The 19,440-nt window shown below is 34.8% G+C and overlaps 1 protein-coding gene across 1 annotated transcript in view; it reads right to left on the bottom strand.

Moving 5' to 3' along the window:
- Window positions 1-19,440, bottom strand: part of dlp (dally-like) — a 178,428-nt gene that overhangs the window by 22,396 nt on the left and 136,592 nt on the right. The window contains exon 2 of the mRNA XM_067791724.1: window positions 2,393-2,557. Within this exon, the coding sequence (XP_067647825.1) occupies window positions 2,393-2,557 (165 nt within the window). The remainder of the gene's footprint in view (window positions 1-2,392; window positions 2,558-19,440) is intronic.

The following is a 19,440-nucleotide window of genomic DNA, read 5'->3' as shown; positions in this document are numbered from 1 at the left end:
TGTACCAAACTTGGTGAAGATATCTCAATATTTACTCAAGTTATCGTGTTAACGGACAGACGGATGGACGGACAGATGGACGGACGGACATGGCTCAATCAAACTTTTTTTCGATACTGATGATTTTGATATATGGAAGTCTATATCTATCTCGATTCCTTTATACCTGTAAAACCAATCGTTATCTAATCAAAGTTATAATACCCTGTGTACAAGTACAGCTAGGTATAAACATAATAAAACAAACTATATGCTGCATTGCTTCGATCACAGACGCGCATACGCCGCGTTCTTTCAGAAAGTTTGCCAAAAGCGCACACTCAAGCGCTTGTCAACTTCCGGCGATAGATTTTTACGCTTATTAACGATAATAATCGTAATTATTAGTTACACACATACACATAGATTTTGAAAATTAGATAAAACTTGTTAGTTTTCCCACTCCACTGATTTAACTAAAAACATTTGATAAATTGGACATCCGTCGCCTAACTTTTTAACAAATTTAAGCGTAGCAACACAACAGATATATGAAAATCCAAAAAACAAACAGTTACAAATTGGATTAATAAGAGAACTACATGCTAATCTAGCTCAACATATTAAAAATCAACCCGCATGCGCAACACGCGTTCACGCAACATTTGACAGCCACTTGTGCTGCCACCAGAGGAGGGTTGCTGCGGCGTTCAGCACGCACCCACTAATGTTTTATTTTTGTATTGGCTGCAATGTGTCATGCAACATGCAACGGATTTGTGTGCTGCTAGGCGATGAGTTCGTTAAGATCACTTGTAAGTGTGCGACAATGTGTGGAGATGAGCGCGCCCTCCCCTGCTTGTATTTGATTGTTTGCCGTTTGCATCCATTCATCCATCTCTTTATGGCTCAAGTGGGTGTCAAATCAATTGTGTTTCGGGAAATTAGTCAGGCGTTTACATATTTATGTTTTAATCTTTTAGTAGCAATTTTAGGCTGTGGTCGAAATTTTGTGTGTAATTGTGTGTTCCTCTGTTATTTGAGTAGGAAAATATTCATTTTTCTTTTCAAGAGGAAACTCGAAATTGAATCACTCAGATTTATGAATTTTTCAACACCAATTTAAATATAATTTTTTATGTTGTATTAGATATATTGGGATATAATGAAAAAAAAGACACATTACCAGAAGGGAATGAGCTAATGGAGTAAGAAATTTTAGATGGATATACTTCTTGGAATGTTCGATGCTTAGACCTTCTGTCGTTGCCGCAAAAGCGCTGCTAATTTTGTGCGAGAGTTGTGGATGTTGGAAGTCCTTTGCCGGATAAGAATCAGAATCCTTTTTCTGTGAAGGCTACTGATTATGAGTGAGTGGATAACTTGTAATTAGGCGGATTAACTAAGCTGGGCAATAGAATAATGGGTTTCTGTATTAATATCAATGGCTTCTTTGATTTCACAGCTACATAATCAACTTAGGTAGCAGGAAGTCTCTTACCTATGCCTCGAAAGAGATATTGGGTCACAATAGAGCCTGAGCATTGGCGCAAGGACTCGGGTGTGCTGTTTACTGTGTCGATACAGAAATAAGTAGATACTACAGGATGCCAGCTTACTACAGTGTCTTTCAGGTGAAAATTTCAGACGTTAATAAAGCAGCATAAATACTTGAGAAAGCGTGCTAAATCTGCAGCCGCGTCAACATATATGTTCATATTCAGGCGGCAATTAAGGCAATAATCTCACACAGTTGAGCGATTTCACTCAGGCCGGACCATACATATATAGTGGGTTCCGGGTCATAAATCTGAGTTGGCAAAGGAAGGTGCACCACTCCCACCACATCAAAATGAGACAGGAGTTGCATATGATGCATCTAGCAGGAAAGGCGTGGACAGAAGAGTGGGGCGCAAAATTTCTAGGATCATGTGCAAATCCTACGACCTTAGACACACAAAGTTGCTCATATCTATAAAGAGAGAAGACTTAAGGCACACGACAGGTATACTAACTGGACACTGTTTTCTGGCGCCACGTGCTTATAAGCTAGGCCTCGTCAGTAAAAACAGATGTAGGAAGTGTGAGCTGCAGGAAGAAACCGATTGTGCAAATCTCGAGGCAGCAATTAAGCTAAATCTTAATAAACTTCAAGTATTTTCGAAGAGATCGGAGATATTTTAGAACATAAGAGCTGGTACCTAATAGCGGGTTTTCCGTTTGGTGGTCAAATAAATTCTGGTGACATTATGGACATATACAGTCTATGTGAGGACTCTATTAAACGTCCAGTTTAATCTAACCACGTAAGCAGGGAGACTAAATAACATAACTCATTCACTTCTGTTACGAAGCGCTTTTTGTGCATTTCGCCTTAAAATTTTCTGCAATATTATCAATTAATAATACTTACAATTAAATTTCTGCGCTTTCGTCGCCAACGCATTCGACATTTTTGTAATTTGTTCCCTGGATTGCTTTTCCAATTGAATGCGCGATTGCAGCGCCATGCGGGTTTCCATGTTGTACGTACAGCAGGTGCCAACTGAGGGTGATTCACAATAGCGCAGAACCATTTCTAAAAAAAAAAGGAAAAAAAAAGGAAAAAAAAAAAACAAGAACACATAAATTAAATAAACGCTAAAAAAATTCGTTGAAAATTGGAGTATTAAGAAATGTAAAGTGAAAAATAAATATTTGTGTAAATAAGAAATTTAAAATAGTCTAATTGAGTTTAAAAATTATGTATCTAATAGCACGAAATTCCTTATGGATCATAGTCTAATGCGTTGAATATTTACTTAGGCAGTCAACATCGAACATTGCAAACAACCAACAGAATGTGCGAGTTGAGATATTTTTGGTTTACCTCTGCATTTATTTATTTCATGTAATAATGCGCTACATTGCTTGCATAACAAGCTTGAGTTAATCAGTAGAATGAGCAGCATGTGGAAGAATTTTTTATTGGTTGTGCAAACTTCTACGAATTGCCACTGTGTCCACAAAACGGCTTGGAGGAGTTTTTTCTAGAGAATCTCTTGCGTGCGCTTCAAGTGAAATACGAACGATGCAGGCGGAATGTAAATATAGAATTTTTTGTGAAGCAGACAAATATTCGTAAAAATGAGAGGTACATATTTTCATGAGGCATTTATTTAAGCAATGAAAACACTGACTACTGATTACTCAAAGCAGCAGCTCTTTTGCTGGTCAAGCCTTATTTGCTTAAGCAGTTTACATATTAAAGTTTATGGCACATATATGTGATACAAGAATACAGTAAGTCACAATTAAAATAGAACATCATTACTTTGTATATGCAAATCGTGCCACCTAAACATTTTCTAACTTAGAATTGAGCACTTTTTTGTATCGAAGAGAATCTGAAGCATCTCCAACGAGTAAAAGATTGTTTACCAGCCCAAAATTGACAGATCTCGCTATTTTCGCGGAGAAACGTGATTTGCGGTTTTTATCCGTGACTAAGATCGAATTTTGATAGAAGAGAAACATGATTTAAATCGCAGCTCACTATCACCTCTACCAAAAATCGCAATCACAGATCGAATGACAGAGCCCCTCACAACAAAATGAATAGCTGCGTTAAAATGAACCTGTGATTCGTGCTGCGACGAAATCGTTTAAGATGTTACAGTATATGCTATATAGGCGACTATGCTAACGTTCTTATTCGCAACAGATGCTATCACAGTCCGTATATCAAGGCGATCTTTTTTAAATTTTTGCCGAGATTTACTCTGAGCTTTCAGTCGCTGTGAAAGAGTCACCTTGTTTTAAAAGGCCTAACGTCTACATCATCAGAGTTCTTTAAAGGTTCAGTGAGAAACCATTTGAAAGCTATCACTCACCAACGCATGGAGACAATTAAATCGAAAATTATGAACATTTTGTAGAGCAGGTTGCAAAAATCGCTTGTGAATACACGAAAACCAGTAAAACAGCTGACTGCTGTTATCACTTTTGGGTTGCACTTCGCTAACTGACAGAAAGAACCCACATAGGAAAAACGAGATTTTAACTATCGGAGATTAACTGAGGAAATGGACCGTGATGATAGTATAGAGAGCTTTTACGCCAGTCTTAAACGCACAAAAGTGTACTGAGTTCTAGGGAAGATTGCCAACGACAATGAACTTAAGACCTAGGAAGCAACCCAAATCTTTTCTAAAACTGAAGATTTTCTACTCTGAAACAAAGTTTGATTGAACTTATATGGGTGTCGCGACAATTCCAGTGTACTCGTATAGTAGATGTACTCGAATCATAGAAATCACCATCAATTCCGAAATTCTCAACAAATGAAAACCACTACGGATGCTGCGACTCCATTTTCGAATGCAAAGTGCAACTTTCATTTTTGTTTGGAGGAAGTATGAAAACAATGTTCTTGATTCTACTCGAAATTCCACCAAAAAAGAGGCAGTGGTGTTTTTAAGTCATTCTTCGATAAGCTTGTTAGATCAAATAATCTATAGATTTTTTGGAGGAGCATGACAGAATGAGCTGTGGAGGGTGCAAAACCAAACAAGGCATAATGAAAAATTGGATTTTTGATTATACAATTCATGAGATTGATCAAGTCGACCGCAATTCCATTCAATATCTCAAGTTTAACTGTTTTATTGCAGACTAAAAAAGGGATTGTTCCATTTCCACTATGAGAAACTGTAAATGTAGAGATATGCACTGAGATTTCGATACAACGAACTTTTACTTAGAAGAAAACATAATATAATAATATTCTCTGCTCTGCACCTCGCTGTATAAGTACGACAAACTAAACAAAAATGGCGTTTGTTGTATCGAGTTTTCGCTGTACTTGCAAGCATTAACGAGCGAAAGATACAAATAAACTGAAGTTATTAGCTTGGAATGCGTTGCATTGGGTGCAAGTTAAGGCGAGAATGTGCTACAAACTCCTACCAACCACCTCCGACCCTTCACTGCTGTGCCTATTAAATAATTTTAGTGCTCCTCTGAGCTTGGGCTGAAGCACATGGAAATGAAGTGTAAGGAATCCCAAATCAATGAGTGCACAGTTGTTTGTAATGTAAGCAATACACACATATATGCAGACAAATTTTTTTTTGTGGGCATCATTTCACCAGCTTTCGACAGTCCGTTTGAATGCGCACAATTACATCGAATTATGAGGTGTTTGGCTACTTAAAAGTTGTACAAATGCATGGGCCCCTTTTTTGATGCAACTTCACACATACATGAAAGTTTTTTTATTTGTTTGTATGTTGGTATTTGCGTTAAAAGCAGTATGCATATCTCGTAAAATAAACAGGCCAATGGCAAACAAAAATGGCTTTTAATGAATCACATGAGGAAAATCAACATACAACTTCGTAAATACTTAGATGTATTATAAACATATCGCACACTAACTACAAAAGAGTCACAACTTAAAATTTTTCAATATCGGTTTTTTTCCATAAACCAATTCACAGTACACATCTCTAACTGCCCCTTAAATTTCGTTGTCATTATTTTCTTCCTTAACTGGAAAATTACCGTTATACCAGTTTTGGTGTTAATTGCATCGCTTGCGCTCTATCAACTAAAGAGTACTCTTTTTAGTTGTGTCAATCTGCTTAAAAACAAGTGAACAGTTTTTTTTACGCATAAAGTGTATTATTTTAAATTCTGACTATCTTGTTGCAAAAAACCTTTAACTTTGTTGTGTATTAATTAAAATTGTGTCTTTTTATACGTAAGAGTGAGTAAAGTTGCTTGTATTATTGTGAAATGTGCCTTTTTTGATGAAATAATTGTGAATGTACGAGTAGTAAGTTTTCTTAGAAATAGTCATAATTCAAAATTGCTATATATTTTGTCCGTAAACAAATAATTACAACAAAATTTCGTCAATTCATTTTATAATGAAGGTATCCTTCTTTGTAAAGCTGGATTTCAGTATAGCATTACAGACGTTTTCACATAAACGGTTTTTCTTCTCTCCTGAAAATTTAAATTTTTTCAAGTTGCAACTCTTTTGTAGTTAGTGTGCGATATGTACATATGCATGTATGTACATACATACAAAAATGTTAAAAAACTATTAAAATTAAGCGTAAAAATAACATTCAATAGCAGCGCATTAACTGCATCTATAAAATTCTGTAGCAATAACGTTGGTAAGGCCTTGTTAACCGCACTGCTCACTTCCCTATTTAAAAAAAAATTGTTTCTTATCACCGCCTACAAACACTCGTTTCAGGTATTGCAAATTCTTTCCTTTTTTGCCCTATAAAATCTATATGCTCAGCCAATTTCCACACATGTATTTCAGTAGGTATGTAGTTTTTATTTTGCTTTTAAATGAAGTGTGAAGTGGCAACGCCTGAAAGTGCGCCACAGGCTCCACCAATCTGATTTGCGTTGTTTGTGTCGAAAAGCAATTAATTATTTGAAGCAAGAAATCATTTGCCTATTAGGCTTTTTAATTGCCTCTACGAACTACTTTGTTACCGCTCAGCGGGTATCACCTGCTGTGATGTGGTGGCATAACCGAATTGAGATGAAATGAGTCAAAATTAAAAAAAAAAAAAATTTGGTTACTATGGTTTGATATGTAACAAAGGAATTGCTAATCGGAAGGTGATGATGCAAAAACCATTCATTAAATGCAACAAAGAAGCTACAACTAAATAAAAAGGGTAACATACATATTGTATTTTACTGCTTGCCAAATTGAGACCACCCATACCAAAAAGTAATTGGATAATAATCGTTAAAGTATTTTAAATAACATTAAATACTTCGGCTAGATAAGCAATGAATTGCCTTAATAAATGCTGCTTCTTAAGTTCCGTGATTGCCAATGAAAATGTAAATAGTTTTTACAGAACTCTATCAAAAAATGTTAAACCACGTCTAAACATGGCCTACATACAAACAATCTCATCTAACCACAATAACTATTTTGTTCCACGCAGTTCTGTTAGACGATCTTGTTTATAAGTTAGTAGTGACGCCACAACACCAACCAAAACAAAACTGCGCGTAGTAGGAAACACCTTCTGGACCGAAACGTAGAAATATGCTGATTGACATTCTAATGAAAGATAAAAAATGGAAAACCAAATCGATAAAATAATTCCGGAACAAGCTTGACAATACCGAAGCTATCCCGAAAAAAGGCTCGGAATCATAAGAATACAATCCAGAAATGATCCTTATATAACCCGAAATGATCTGGAAAGCAATATAGGTATTTCGGAGTTAATCTGGAAATCATACCGTAAGCAATCTAGAAATTTCCGCGAAATAAGCCCGAAAAAACATAAACAACTACGCCGAAGTAATTCGGATATAGTCCGAAAGTATCTTTAAAGCAACAGTCTGGAAATCATCCGGAAACGAATTTGGAGTGATCGCTAAAGAGATGCGTAACAGTCACTAAGTGGTCTCAAAATTAACCAGAAAATAGCCCCAGCGTGGTCCCGAATCCACAAAACATAAATCCGAAATGAAAGCTGACAGTCTCTTTGTAATGCCCACAGCTTAAATAATATAAGAAAAGATAATAAAATAAAGAGAAAAAAATAAAGTAGAGTAAAATAATGTGAAGTAAGGAAAAATTAATTAAAATAACATTAAAAAAAATGTAGTTAAATAAAATAAAATAAATTAAAATAAAATAAAATAAATTAAAATAAAATATAATGAAATAAAATAACGTAAGGTAAACTAAAATAAGAAAATTAAAAAATTATATTAAAGAATAAAATAAAATATAGTAAAAAAACAAAAAAAAAAAATAAATAAATAAATAAAAAATTAAAAACAAAAATCAAATTAAAAAATAAAGTAATATAAAGTAAAACATAGTAAAGTAAATAAAATAAAATAAAATGAAATAAATTAAAATAAAATAAGAAATAATTGTAAAATAAAATAAAATAAAATAAAATGTGATAAATTGAAATAAGAAAATTAAAAAACTTTAATTAAATTAAATTAAAGAACAAAATAAAATACAGTAAAATAAAAAAAAATAAAATTTTTTTTTTAAAATTAAATAAAAAAAAATTATAAATTATAGTAAAACAAAGTAAAGTTAAATAAAATAACATTAATGATGAGGTAATAGAATTGAATAAAACAAAACCATATAAAAGACTGAAACAAAATTAAAAAAAAAAAATTAAAAAGTAATAAAAATTAAATATAATAAAATAAAATAAAAGTAATGATTTAATCGTCTATTCATTTGTTACATTCGTAAATTTTATGTGCTTGAGAAAAGTAAAAAATAATATAAAATAAAATAAGACAAAATAACAAAAAAAATATAATAATATAATAAAATTTAATTGAATTAAGTTAAATAAAATAAAAGAAATTAAATTATGGTGGGTTCGAGTCGAGCCAAAGGTCTTAGCAATACTTTTTTGTCTATATATTTGTTATTATTGTCAAGTTTTTTCTTTCTTCGTTTCAAATTTAAAAATTTTTTCAATTAAGAAAATATATCATAACAATAATGACAAAAAATTATTTTTAAGGCTTTTAACTCGATTCAAGCCACCGATGTTATAAACTAATAAGCCAATTAAACAACATCGTATTAAAATAAAATAAAATGCAATAATTATATAAAAATAAGAAAAAAATTTTATAAATTATAAATAAATAAATCGATTGGAACAACTGAATTGCCTTCGCTCTGAACTTCGCTCATCTACCTGCGAAATTATTTTCTGAACCCACATTTACGGTAGACTTCCCCATCTGACAAAATAAAATAAAATCGACAATGAAGTGCCAGAGAGCAGTTTCGTGAGGGAGCTACTAGAGTCTAGTAGCTAGACAGTCCCATGCACATACAAATAAAATATCTCTATAACTGCACTTAATCTTAAAATTTGTGGGCGAATGTATTAAACTTCGAAACCATTGCCACCCGTAATAAATCACCTACTTAAAAATTCCACCATTCAAGCACAATCGGTTTAAGCAGGAATTTTTTCAAGTGATTTACGATTTGAGCAAATTTTTTTTTATCTGTACAAAAATAATCTTATCATGCACCTCATATACTATCATCAGTTTTGATTAATAGCGGCAAATGTCAAAAATGCGAAGGTGTCAGCACCAAAAAAAGTTTTATTAATTAAGATATATTTTACAATGGCGCTCACTTTTTTATCGTAACATGTGTGGGTAGGTACGATAAAATAAACAAGCGGCTAATAAACTATCAGACTGGCGATCAAAGCATGAGAAGTGAAAAAATTAATTTATTTTACCAAAAAAAGAGTTAAAGGTGTTTCGACATACGTACATACTTTATAGGTATAACAATAACAATAAAGCAATGCTAAATAAATAAGGGAAAAATAAAAGCAATTGTGTAAATGAAAAGAGAATAAAACAGCAATCAAAAATAAACGTAAACGGAGGTATAAAACTGGCAAGTTGTTGGTGGCCCTTTTCATTTAATGTCATTCACTGTCGCTTCGCGCCTGAGTTATTTTACTCCGTACAAACCAAATAAGCCTGCGTAGCGCCGAACAAAATGTGAACCCCTTTTTTGTGTTCTCATAGGAAATAACAAAAACATGAAACATTTTTTTATGGCGCTAACTCTTGTTGTTGTTATTTTTGTTGGACATCGACACCCGACACTGCATTAAGTTAACAATACGTTTTGTGCTGTATGTTGGTGACGCTACTAAATTTATTGAATATGTTCATAAGTAGGTATGTATGTGTATACAAACACACACATACATATGTACATCTGTTGTTGTTTCACGTATTTTTATTAAAACATTATTATGATTTTTTTTTTTTTGATTGTTGTACACTTTTATATAGCCAGCAACTGTTATGACGGCGAAATGTCAATTTAATTTCAGGGTATGTATGTATGTATGTAAATAAATAATTCTTTGCATGTGTGCGCTGCCTTGGGTACTTGGGTTATGCAAAGTATCACATTGGCCTTATCTAAATTGATTGGACCATAATTATAGCAATTTATGCTAAAGCGTCAGTTTATCGAGTTAGTGTGAGCATGAGACGAGAATGAGGTTAATAAAAGAATCAACGTTGGTATAACGTGATTAAGAAGTGATATGCATGGTTGCATGTGAAAGTATGAATTTAAGTGTTAAATTGAATGGACAAAAACAATTTTGTTTTAAAGCGATAAACACGTAATGCCAACATGAAAAAGTTTCGGCGCAGACTCTACTGCTTACGATAACTGTCGGCGGCAGCAGAAGAAGAAAAAGACACCAACTTTATTGGAAACCTGGGGCCCTATTCGCTAACTGTGAGTTTTAAAGTGTACACAAGAAATTGTGTAAACTTAGAAATTCTGATTCTGTAAAGCAAAACTGTGAACAAAAAAACTCACTGATAAAAACTTCGTGAGTTTTCGTGGCAGCCAGTGTACACTATTCTGACATTCAAAACTCATACGCACTGTTGCAGAATGACTTTTTTGTTTTCATGGCGTTTGATGAATATTTTCTCATTGACTAAGACTTTTACATTCAGCGCTCATTTAGCAAAACAATGTACACAATAATTTACAGAATCGCATGAAAATTTAAAGTGTAAATGGTGTGTGAAAATGAGTTTACAATGAGTGTAAATTTTTCAGTTTTTCACAGTTAGGGAATTGACCCCTGGATTGGAAACTTTAAACACATGAAATATTACTTTTTGGTAAATTATGAAGATAAATTTAGAAACGCCGATCAATAGAAAATAATAGCGAGAGGAGTCGTTTTATACGTGCTCGTTTGTCTGAAAATTTGCTAAACAAACGCACAAATTTGATTGCTTGGATAAGGAGATTTTTTTAATTTTTGCCTCATGCTCACTGTTAAAACGTGAAACTTTGTCAAATAATAAGGTAAAGTTTGGTTGAAAAGATTGAAAAAAAGTCCAGCCCTACACTAGCGCGGATTTATCCTTTACGATGCCCTCAATAGTAACTAACCTATGATTTAACTCGTGCCGTCAATTAATTTACCAATCGCCCTCACCACAAGGTTGAATATATCCATAGGATCGTTGAAGAACGGTTGACAGGCAAACGACGGACATGCGATTTAGCACAATAAAGCGAAAAAAAAATTTGGGGTTTTTTCGAAAAAAAAAAAAAATTTCTTTGATATAACTTTTAACAAAAGGTGGACAAACGAACATTTTTCCTGGACAAACGCGGACAAACGAATTACATTTTGTGTTTTTAATTACTCGCAAATGGAGGGGCCAACTTCATACACGAATTTTTTTTTTTTTTGAAATAACTTTTTAACAATAGCAGGTCATCTGCTATCTAAGTGCCGTACTGTGGCACAGCAGTTGTCTCCAGTGCCAAGTGTTACAAGGGGCGATATCTCCGGCTTATTGACGGTCAAATATGCATTTGTGAGGAATATTTAACGAAATACTTTTTTGAAGGATGCGAGCGGTGCTTTCCACTTGGTCAGCTTATTAGCTTCAAAGCTGCTTCAATATTCTTGTATCCTCCAAGTACTCAGTTAAAGCTGACACTGATTTGCTGAGCCATTTAATTGAAAGAACATTTACAATCTTCAGACGCTCAATTATTAACTGCTAAGAACTCCTCTTAATTACCACACCAAGGTAGGCAAAGCGGAAAGAGATCTCTAGTCCCAGATTCAGCGAAAGAAGAACTGTTCCTACTTTCCTTAATAACCTTTTTTGTTGTTCGTTGCACCATGGCACCGACGGTGGTACCAGATGGCGGGTATTCACTTTGTTAAGGATGTTTAAACAGGATGTTACCGATAATAATCATTATGAACAAGTTATCTGTTTGGTTATCAATGTGCAACCGACGAGTTATTAACGAGTTTTTGTTTTACTATCGAGTTGTTTCAAATTTGTTATCGATAACAAGAGTTATCCATAGTCTATCGGTTTTTCATTGACTTGTTATCGAAAAAATATCGGGTTGTTATCGAAAAGTAATCAGTTTGTTATTGAGAAAATATAGGTTTGAAATCGAAATATTATCGATTGGTTTTTGGAGTGCTACCGCTTTGCTATCAATAAGTTATAGGTTTGAAATGAGCATGTCATCGATTTGTCCGAGTTATAGATTTGTTATTAATGATAGAATAAAAACTTTTCATATCCTCGCAATGTACAGCAATTATCAATATTTTTATCAGTGTCACGAAGTACCTAATTTTGAGTGACAACTGAATTATTTAGATTTGGCGATATGATGGCTCCCAAATTTTAAATTACAGCGCAAAACTTCTAACAGATTTAGAAAATCAGGTATCTTTTTTACAAAATCTTATTTTAAACCATTTGCTTATTAATGCTTCTCTTTCGCTCAATTTTGTGTCATTTTAAGCCGTTACTGATTAGATCGAAACAGAGCGAAGAAATCATATGTACTGATGCCTTAAATGCCAAGGAACGTCTTTTTTCTGATTCGAAAATTCTTTATTATAAGGTCGATGGGAAAGTCCATACTTGACTTATCATCACAAAATTGGTTCAAATTTCCAAGTTGAACGAAGAGCAGAGACCAATAATAGCACTGGCGAAATAAAAATAAACTGCATGAAAGTATAAAACATAGAAAAACAAACTCAATAAAGAAGCATTTGTTTACATAAACAAATTTTTTAATGCCACAAAAATGCAGTTTAAAGTAAATACACAAAAGCCAAGTGAAACCAAAATAAAAGATAACCAAATGAAAATCAATACTAGAAATTGACTTTCAGTAAATATTTGAATGCTATACAAAAAGAAGTGATACAAATAAATACTTAGACACAAACAATCGAACGAACGTACTTAAGTGCAACACAAAAGAAAGAAATTGAAGTTGAACTCTGTAAGTTCTTGGAGCAGACATAAAAAAATCAAAACAGTAAAAGTATCAGCAAAAGAAAATCATAACAAAAATCCATTAAAGTGAAGCATGGAGATTTGGAAGAAGTGAAGAACAAAAAACATTAACTATTGTGACTCATGAGCTGGTGGAGAAGAGGGTTGTGAGGCATTAAAGTGGCAAGCAATTGTCTGGCAATTCAGGATTTCAGGGTTGCAAACAACAACAATAGGCAATCAACTCTGTGCAACTTGTATACAAATCTGGTACTTACAGGAATGAAGGTGTCAAGCCATTATAATAAATGACCTTTAAAACGAAAGTCCACAAAGAAAGCACAAAAGATGCGAGGGTGTTTGTTTGTTTGCTGAGCTGAAGTTTAAGTGCTGTTACTGAGAAAAGTTTAAAAACTTTAGGGCGAAGAAAAACTTTGTGGGAATGAGAGTTAAAATATGAGTGAGTAAGTAAAATAAGCTTGAAAGAGTTTTTTTATGCTGGCTGATTATTTTGTGTTGTTGCTGTGCAAGCAAATTATGATGGAATTAAACAAAGTGGCGCTCTTTCTTTTATATAAAGCTGTGTATACAGTCCCATAAACGCCATCATTTTAAATAGAAAAAGCGGAAAAGCATATATCCCTGAAGAAGTCACGATAGCATCGAAACGCGTAGGAGAGTAGAGAGAAAATTTAAACTTTTTGCATTATATATTTATCGGCCAAAAAGCTCTAAACTCAATAAAAAAAAACATAAAATACAAATTAACAATTTGGTCTAAATGAAGAGTAAAAAATTAAAATTTATGTTTCAGAAAACTCATGATGAAATAATAAAGGTGATGTCAACAACATAAGCTCACTTTTTCGGTAGCTCTATTTACCAGTATTTCCTTGTACTACAAAAGTACTAATTTTTTATTACTAAATTTTTCCTACAAATTTCCTCAAGAAATTAAGTTTTCATCAAAATTTTGCCTATAATGTTTGGGGGAATACAAAATTATGTTTATGTTTTTGTCTAACATATTCTGGTAGCGGCTTACATAGTTATTATATCTCTAAACGTATAGTAAAATCTACTCCGATCGTAGCAGAATTCAAAGGCAGTTATGTATGATCGACAACCCTCTAAATTATGCAAGTCGAACTTGCCAGAATAAGGAAAAACATCAACGGGATGAGAACACTTGAATATCAATTTCATCATGAGAAAACCCTTGGTTAGGAATTCTATATTTTGGTTTACGTGTTTTAAAAAATGTTATAAATTTATGTCGTTCCTTCTTAAATGAATACTCACGCACTACTTTCCAGGATACTGTCCTGGCCCGCTATTACCTAATCCTAAGTTTGAGGATCTCTCATCTTTTCACGAAGACGTCATCTTCGCAAGATTCGGGGAAACCGATATAGAAACGAAACGAAACGAGACGGAATAAACGAAACGAAGCGAAATGAAACGAAACGAAACAAATACGATATTTGAAAATTCTGTATAGAGTTTTTTCTTCGCTTGGGAGCTACATACCAAGCTTTAATTGAGAAATGTGAATGTGTAAAAGGAAGAATAAAAATCGATTTAACTTTGTCTGAAATGTAGTACAACTTTAACGGTTTATTTGTTGTGCGAGTAATGACGTAAGTAAAGTGGCAACATAAAACAAGAAAACAACCCTGGACAATATCAGAGTTGAGTAGAAACGATAAAGGGAGAATAAATTAGATGGTGTGAGGGAGGTATGAATGCATAAAATTATACAGAGGGTAGATAGAGCTCAGGCTGTGGGGCTGTGTAGCAATTTATGAAATGGAATTAGGGGAAACCGACAATTTAAACAGAAAACACGCAAAGTTCAGTAAAGAATTAAAGAAAATGATGCTGAGCATAATTTTCAGATTACAAGAATTTCAGTACAAAAAAAAAACACCTAAGAGCGAGAGAAAGGGTTGATAGCCGAAAGCTTTAATGTTAAAAAATGTTAAAGAGAAAAACCCGAAGGCGTTAAAGCCCAAAGGACTTACCGCTGGCAGCAGCAGCGTTGATATGAATAAAGCAGCGTGTTGCCGGTACAAAAAAGAGGTATAAATGCAAATGATTGAATGGATTTGTTACAAAACTGAATGGGTGAATGAATGGAGCAGCACAAACAACACAAAGCAGCAGAGTAGCAAAATGTGAAAAAATGTGCAAAATAGTAAAAGTTTGTGTAAGGGTGTGAAACAGCCATTTGGGTAAAGTCCCGCTGTGCGTATGCAAAGTGGATTCACTGAATGCAAGTTGAACTGCCAACAATAATACAATACAACAATAACAAATAGTATGCAAACGAAATAAAAACTATGAATATGGTACAAGCCATCAACTGCAGCACCAGCAGCATAAAAAGTCGTTAACAGTTAGCATAATATAGAAATAGGTGGCAGGCTGTTTTTGAATGCTGAATGTAGCAAGCAGTGTTGTGGAGGCCCAAATAGGATCTATGAAAGCAAAAAAAAAACACTTGCAACATAGTGGAGCACTTCAACAATTTAGTGAGCCCAACTAGGCTGATTTTGAATTTACGTCCCTTTGTCTTGTTGCGCCGACCGACTAAGGAATCCATTTGAAATGATTTACTGTAACGACCTAAAGTAAACAAAAGCGCAAAGAGGACAACGTACAAGTGTATGTATGTGTGAATGTAAACGATAACGTTGGGTCAAATAATCATAGAGCATACCACATGCAGCCTGTGGCGTTAGTGCGGAACTTTGTCAAAATGGCCAGCAACAAAAAAGATCCCTTCAACTAACGAATACGAAATTTATATATAGCGCACATATCTACATATGTATTTTGGTGTATATATTAAATACATAAATAACTGCCGCAGTATGGCTTGCTAACCACCGAGCATACTTCAGCCATATACGGCAATAGAGACTTTGATACTATATTTAGGGCAAGAGCCCACACCCGACTGACTGTATAAATATGCTCCGCTGCCCTTTTTCAGTGTGTCGTTTGCTAGGTGCGGTGGCGTGCTTGCTGTGACGCTTGGCTGTGTTGTAGCAAGTGTTTTAGCATTTGATTGCATAGTACACGACGGTCTGGTTATAGTAAGAGTGAACTAAATACGAAAACGACGTTAAATGAAATATTGACTTTAATTTGGAGTTAAATAAGTAGAAAGCAAGTTTGAGCATGTAGAAACAGGTTTCTTTTTATAAGCCGTGGCGACCGCCGGGTTGTGGTGGCAGCGGGCTGGCCTACTACAGCAACGAGCTTGCCGCTCAGCGGTGATTTGGCAAACACTCTGAACGTTTCCAAACGGTTTACGAAATATTGCACTGAAGATGGCACAATGCCTAAATCGTTTATTCTACACACCGAATTTGATGCCGAGGGATTACGGGAAATCGTATCAGTATACAATCTATAACAAATTTCAAAATCAGACCGAACAAGATTACTAGGAAGTATTAGAGACTCCTTTAACAGTGCAACTTATGCATCAGGGGCTTGTTTGGGTGAAATCTTGTACTCCAGTGCCATCTGACCAAATTCCAATTTTTAAAGTATTTATATGATAACATCGTTAAATATCTTCTAGGAAACATTTCAAACAATCAGATGTTCCCATAGGATATGTACCACGTTTTCACATGCTCCATAAAATTAACTCATTTTACTTAAGTGTCAGTGGCGTCGGCAAAAGAAAAAGACGCCCGCGCGACCGTTTAAGACAGCAGTTACCACTTGCAGCAAGTATCTTTAAAAAGAATAAGGCCAATGTACAAAAAGAAATTCTGAAAATGCATCCAGTGATCATGCTGGATATACAAGTGGCTAATGTCAAAGTGGCGTATTTTTCCCAGACAAATGGAAAATCAGCAGCTAGTGTTAATTAACAAGGGAATAAGAGACCCGAATTTGACATAAGCATACGAATTTGACAAAAGCACGTATAGCAGATGCCATGGATCAAACACGAGAAATATCACACATGCGACATTGCTTCAGACCTCGAAAATGGACTCCACCAGCGTAGATCTAGCACAGCAAGCGAGTCGTCCTCGTTTCAACCCAAGAGGTAAAAGTCCGTAAGCTAAGATGAAATTTTCAATCTTGATATGCCCAATGACTCATTCCTTGTTGGATACGCAGACGAGATTGCCCAGTCATAACAGTCCGAAACAAAGTAGAAGCACGTAGAAAGCTCTACAAAGCTAGACTTGAGAGGACGCCAGCTGACAGCAAAAAGAGCACATTTGAAACTCCTAGCAAAAAAAATAAAAAACACATACCGCTAGAAGTTGGCCTTAAAAGTTTTCCGGAAATATAACACCAAAAATGGTCGCAATTTCATCATGCGACTGAGAAGGAAGGCATCTGAACCAATAACGCTGCTATCCAGATTGATGGCTTACATCAGAGGACCAACAGAACGTCCAGGGAAGCTGCAGATGATCATCATCTTATTCTTGATACTGAGTGGTTTCGAACTGATGAACAGATGAAGAACCGTTGTAAGCTCTTAACTTGTCTGCTTATTGGCTGTATTAGGACCAACTGTAAAAGTGATCACCGAACGCTGGAAAGAATTCAAGGAAGAAGGTTATGAAAGCAAAAAAAGCGCATGCAAGTCGGTAGCCAAGAAACCAGGGAAAAAGGTTTAGGCTGTGTCAAGACACCTAGGAAAGTTGATTGATATCGAGTAAGCTTCACGTTGGGTGCCAAAAGTGTGTACACAAAGCAAAGTACCAAAAAGCACTCATCACATTCTTTTTCGGGTTCACAAAAACACACAAAAATTTTACGTAGCCAATTGAACAGGCGCACAGCAAACGCCAGCAAGCAACCGCATCGAAACACTGACTTCTTCGCTTCGCAACGATGGATGGACGCACATTTTTTGTCTGCTCGTTTTTTTTGTTTTTTGTGTGAAATATTTTCGTCTGGCAACTAAATTTGTAGTCTGGCTACAAAATTCGTATATATGTAGGTGGTTGATATGTAAATAAATAGAAAAATGGCAACGATAAGAAGAGGAAAAGTTGGAAATAAGCGGATGTGAAAAAGAAGCTGAAAGCTGTTGAATGATGTAAAAATGGCAATGTAATTTTATGTCTACCGCTGCTTGTGTATGTGTGTGCGTATCAGCACGTGTTTTGTGCGTCTGTGTTTCTCGAGTTAAAAGAACAAAATGTGGTGTAGCGTGGGGTCGTTGTACTACGTTTTCAATTTCACTTTCAATGCTCGAATACACCCACGCCGGAAGTGGTGGGATATGATTAAGTGAAGTGAGGTGGACTGAGGCAAACGTTTTCATTTAGGTAACAAATTTAGTTAGGCAGCTTTCGATTTTTAGAACCCTACTATGAGTATTTTAACTTTGCTTAAGTTGGTGGAAAAAGTGAGGTTAAGCTGAGTCGCGAAGTGAGGTTAGGTTGTTTGGTTAATTTATTTGTTTAAGAAGTTTTTTTGTTACTTGACTGCTTGCGTAATTTGTTTTTATTTAAAGGTGCCTGAATTAAACAGCTCTTCTGCATAGATGCAATAAAAAAGCGCGAAACAGATGTGCAAAAAATATATAAGAGCTCACATCAACTGGAATTTGCCGTTAGTCTCAGTCATTTTTTACGCCCGCAGACAAGTTTGGTTATTTTTGCAAGCAATCAACAAATACAATTTCGCGTTTTTATTATTCTTGTTTTGGAGTCTCGCGCGGAAATTGCATTAACAGCTCTAACGTTGCTTATGTCGATTTTTTTATTCAAATTACGTGGCAGCATTTGGAAGCGCTTACACATTTTCGCACTGTAGCGCTCCCTTGTGTGCTGCACTCCCTCATTTTGAGCAACGGATGTGTCAGATCGTGGCAGGAAGAGGTTAAGTGTGGCTTGAGGGCGCATCCTTGTCTGACAAAGTCGGCTCGTTTGCGCTTTTAACTTTTCGTGAACTACTGCTGCGCTTCCTGTGCGTTTTGTGGTTCAACTTTTCTTTTTTAGCTTTTCCTTTTCATTTTGACGTTTTTCATTCGCTTTCATTTCACAAACAATCAAGAAACTATTTTTGCAAATTTTTAACTTTTTTCAACAAAACAAAATTTTTAAATTTAATTTAATCCTCATAATTGCTTGGTTGTATAGATTTTTAGCTTCATTTGAATTTGACATTTCCGTGCTGCGGAAATTATTTGCTAAAAGCTACTTCTAAAGGCGCTCGAACTTGTACTCCAAATAAATTACAAATTCAATAAGGAAATGAAATGACGTCGTATTTCGGTGAGTGGGGACTTTAAGAGTGATTCAATTTATTTTGAATGCAATTAAAAGTGGAGACTGCAAAAGAGGCAAAGGAAGATGAAATTTTCATACAACTAACCGCTAAAAAGCGCGTAGTAAAAGAGATTGTTTAAAAAATTTTAATTAAGAGAAACTTGCTAGACTAATTGGCAGGTTATAATGAATTAAATAATATTTATCTGCATTTGATGATTGCGTGTATAGAGGCAGCAGCCTCCAATAAGAATGCAAGGGTACTTCAGTTCAAAGCTCAGCACCCGAAAAGCTGGTTGACGAATAAGTGAAATTGAGAAACATGTCC

This window comes from Eurosta solidaginis, chromosome 5, assembly GCF_040869045.1.
Source record: "Eurosta solidaginis isolate ZX-2024a chromosome 5, ASM4086904v1, whole genome shotgun sequence".
NCBI classification, from domain to species: Eukaryota; Metazoa; Arthropoda; class Insecta; order Diptera; family Tephritidae; genus Eurosta; species Eurosta solidaginis.
The sequence above is the reverse complement of the archived record's forward strand: the minus strand, read 5'-3'. Positions and strand labels throughout refer to the sequence as shown.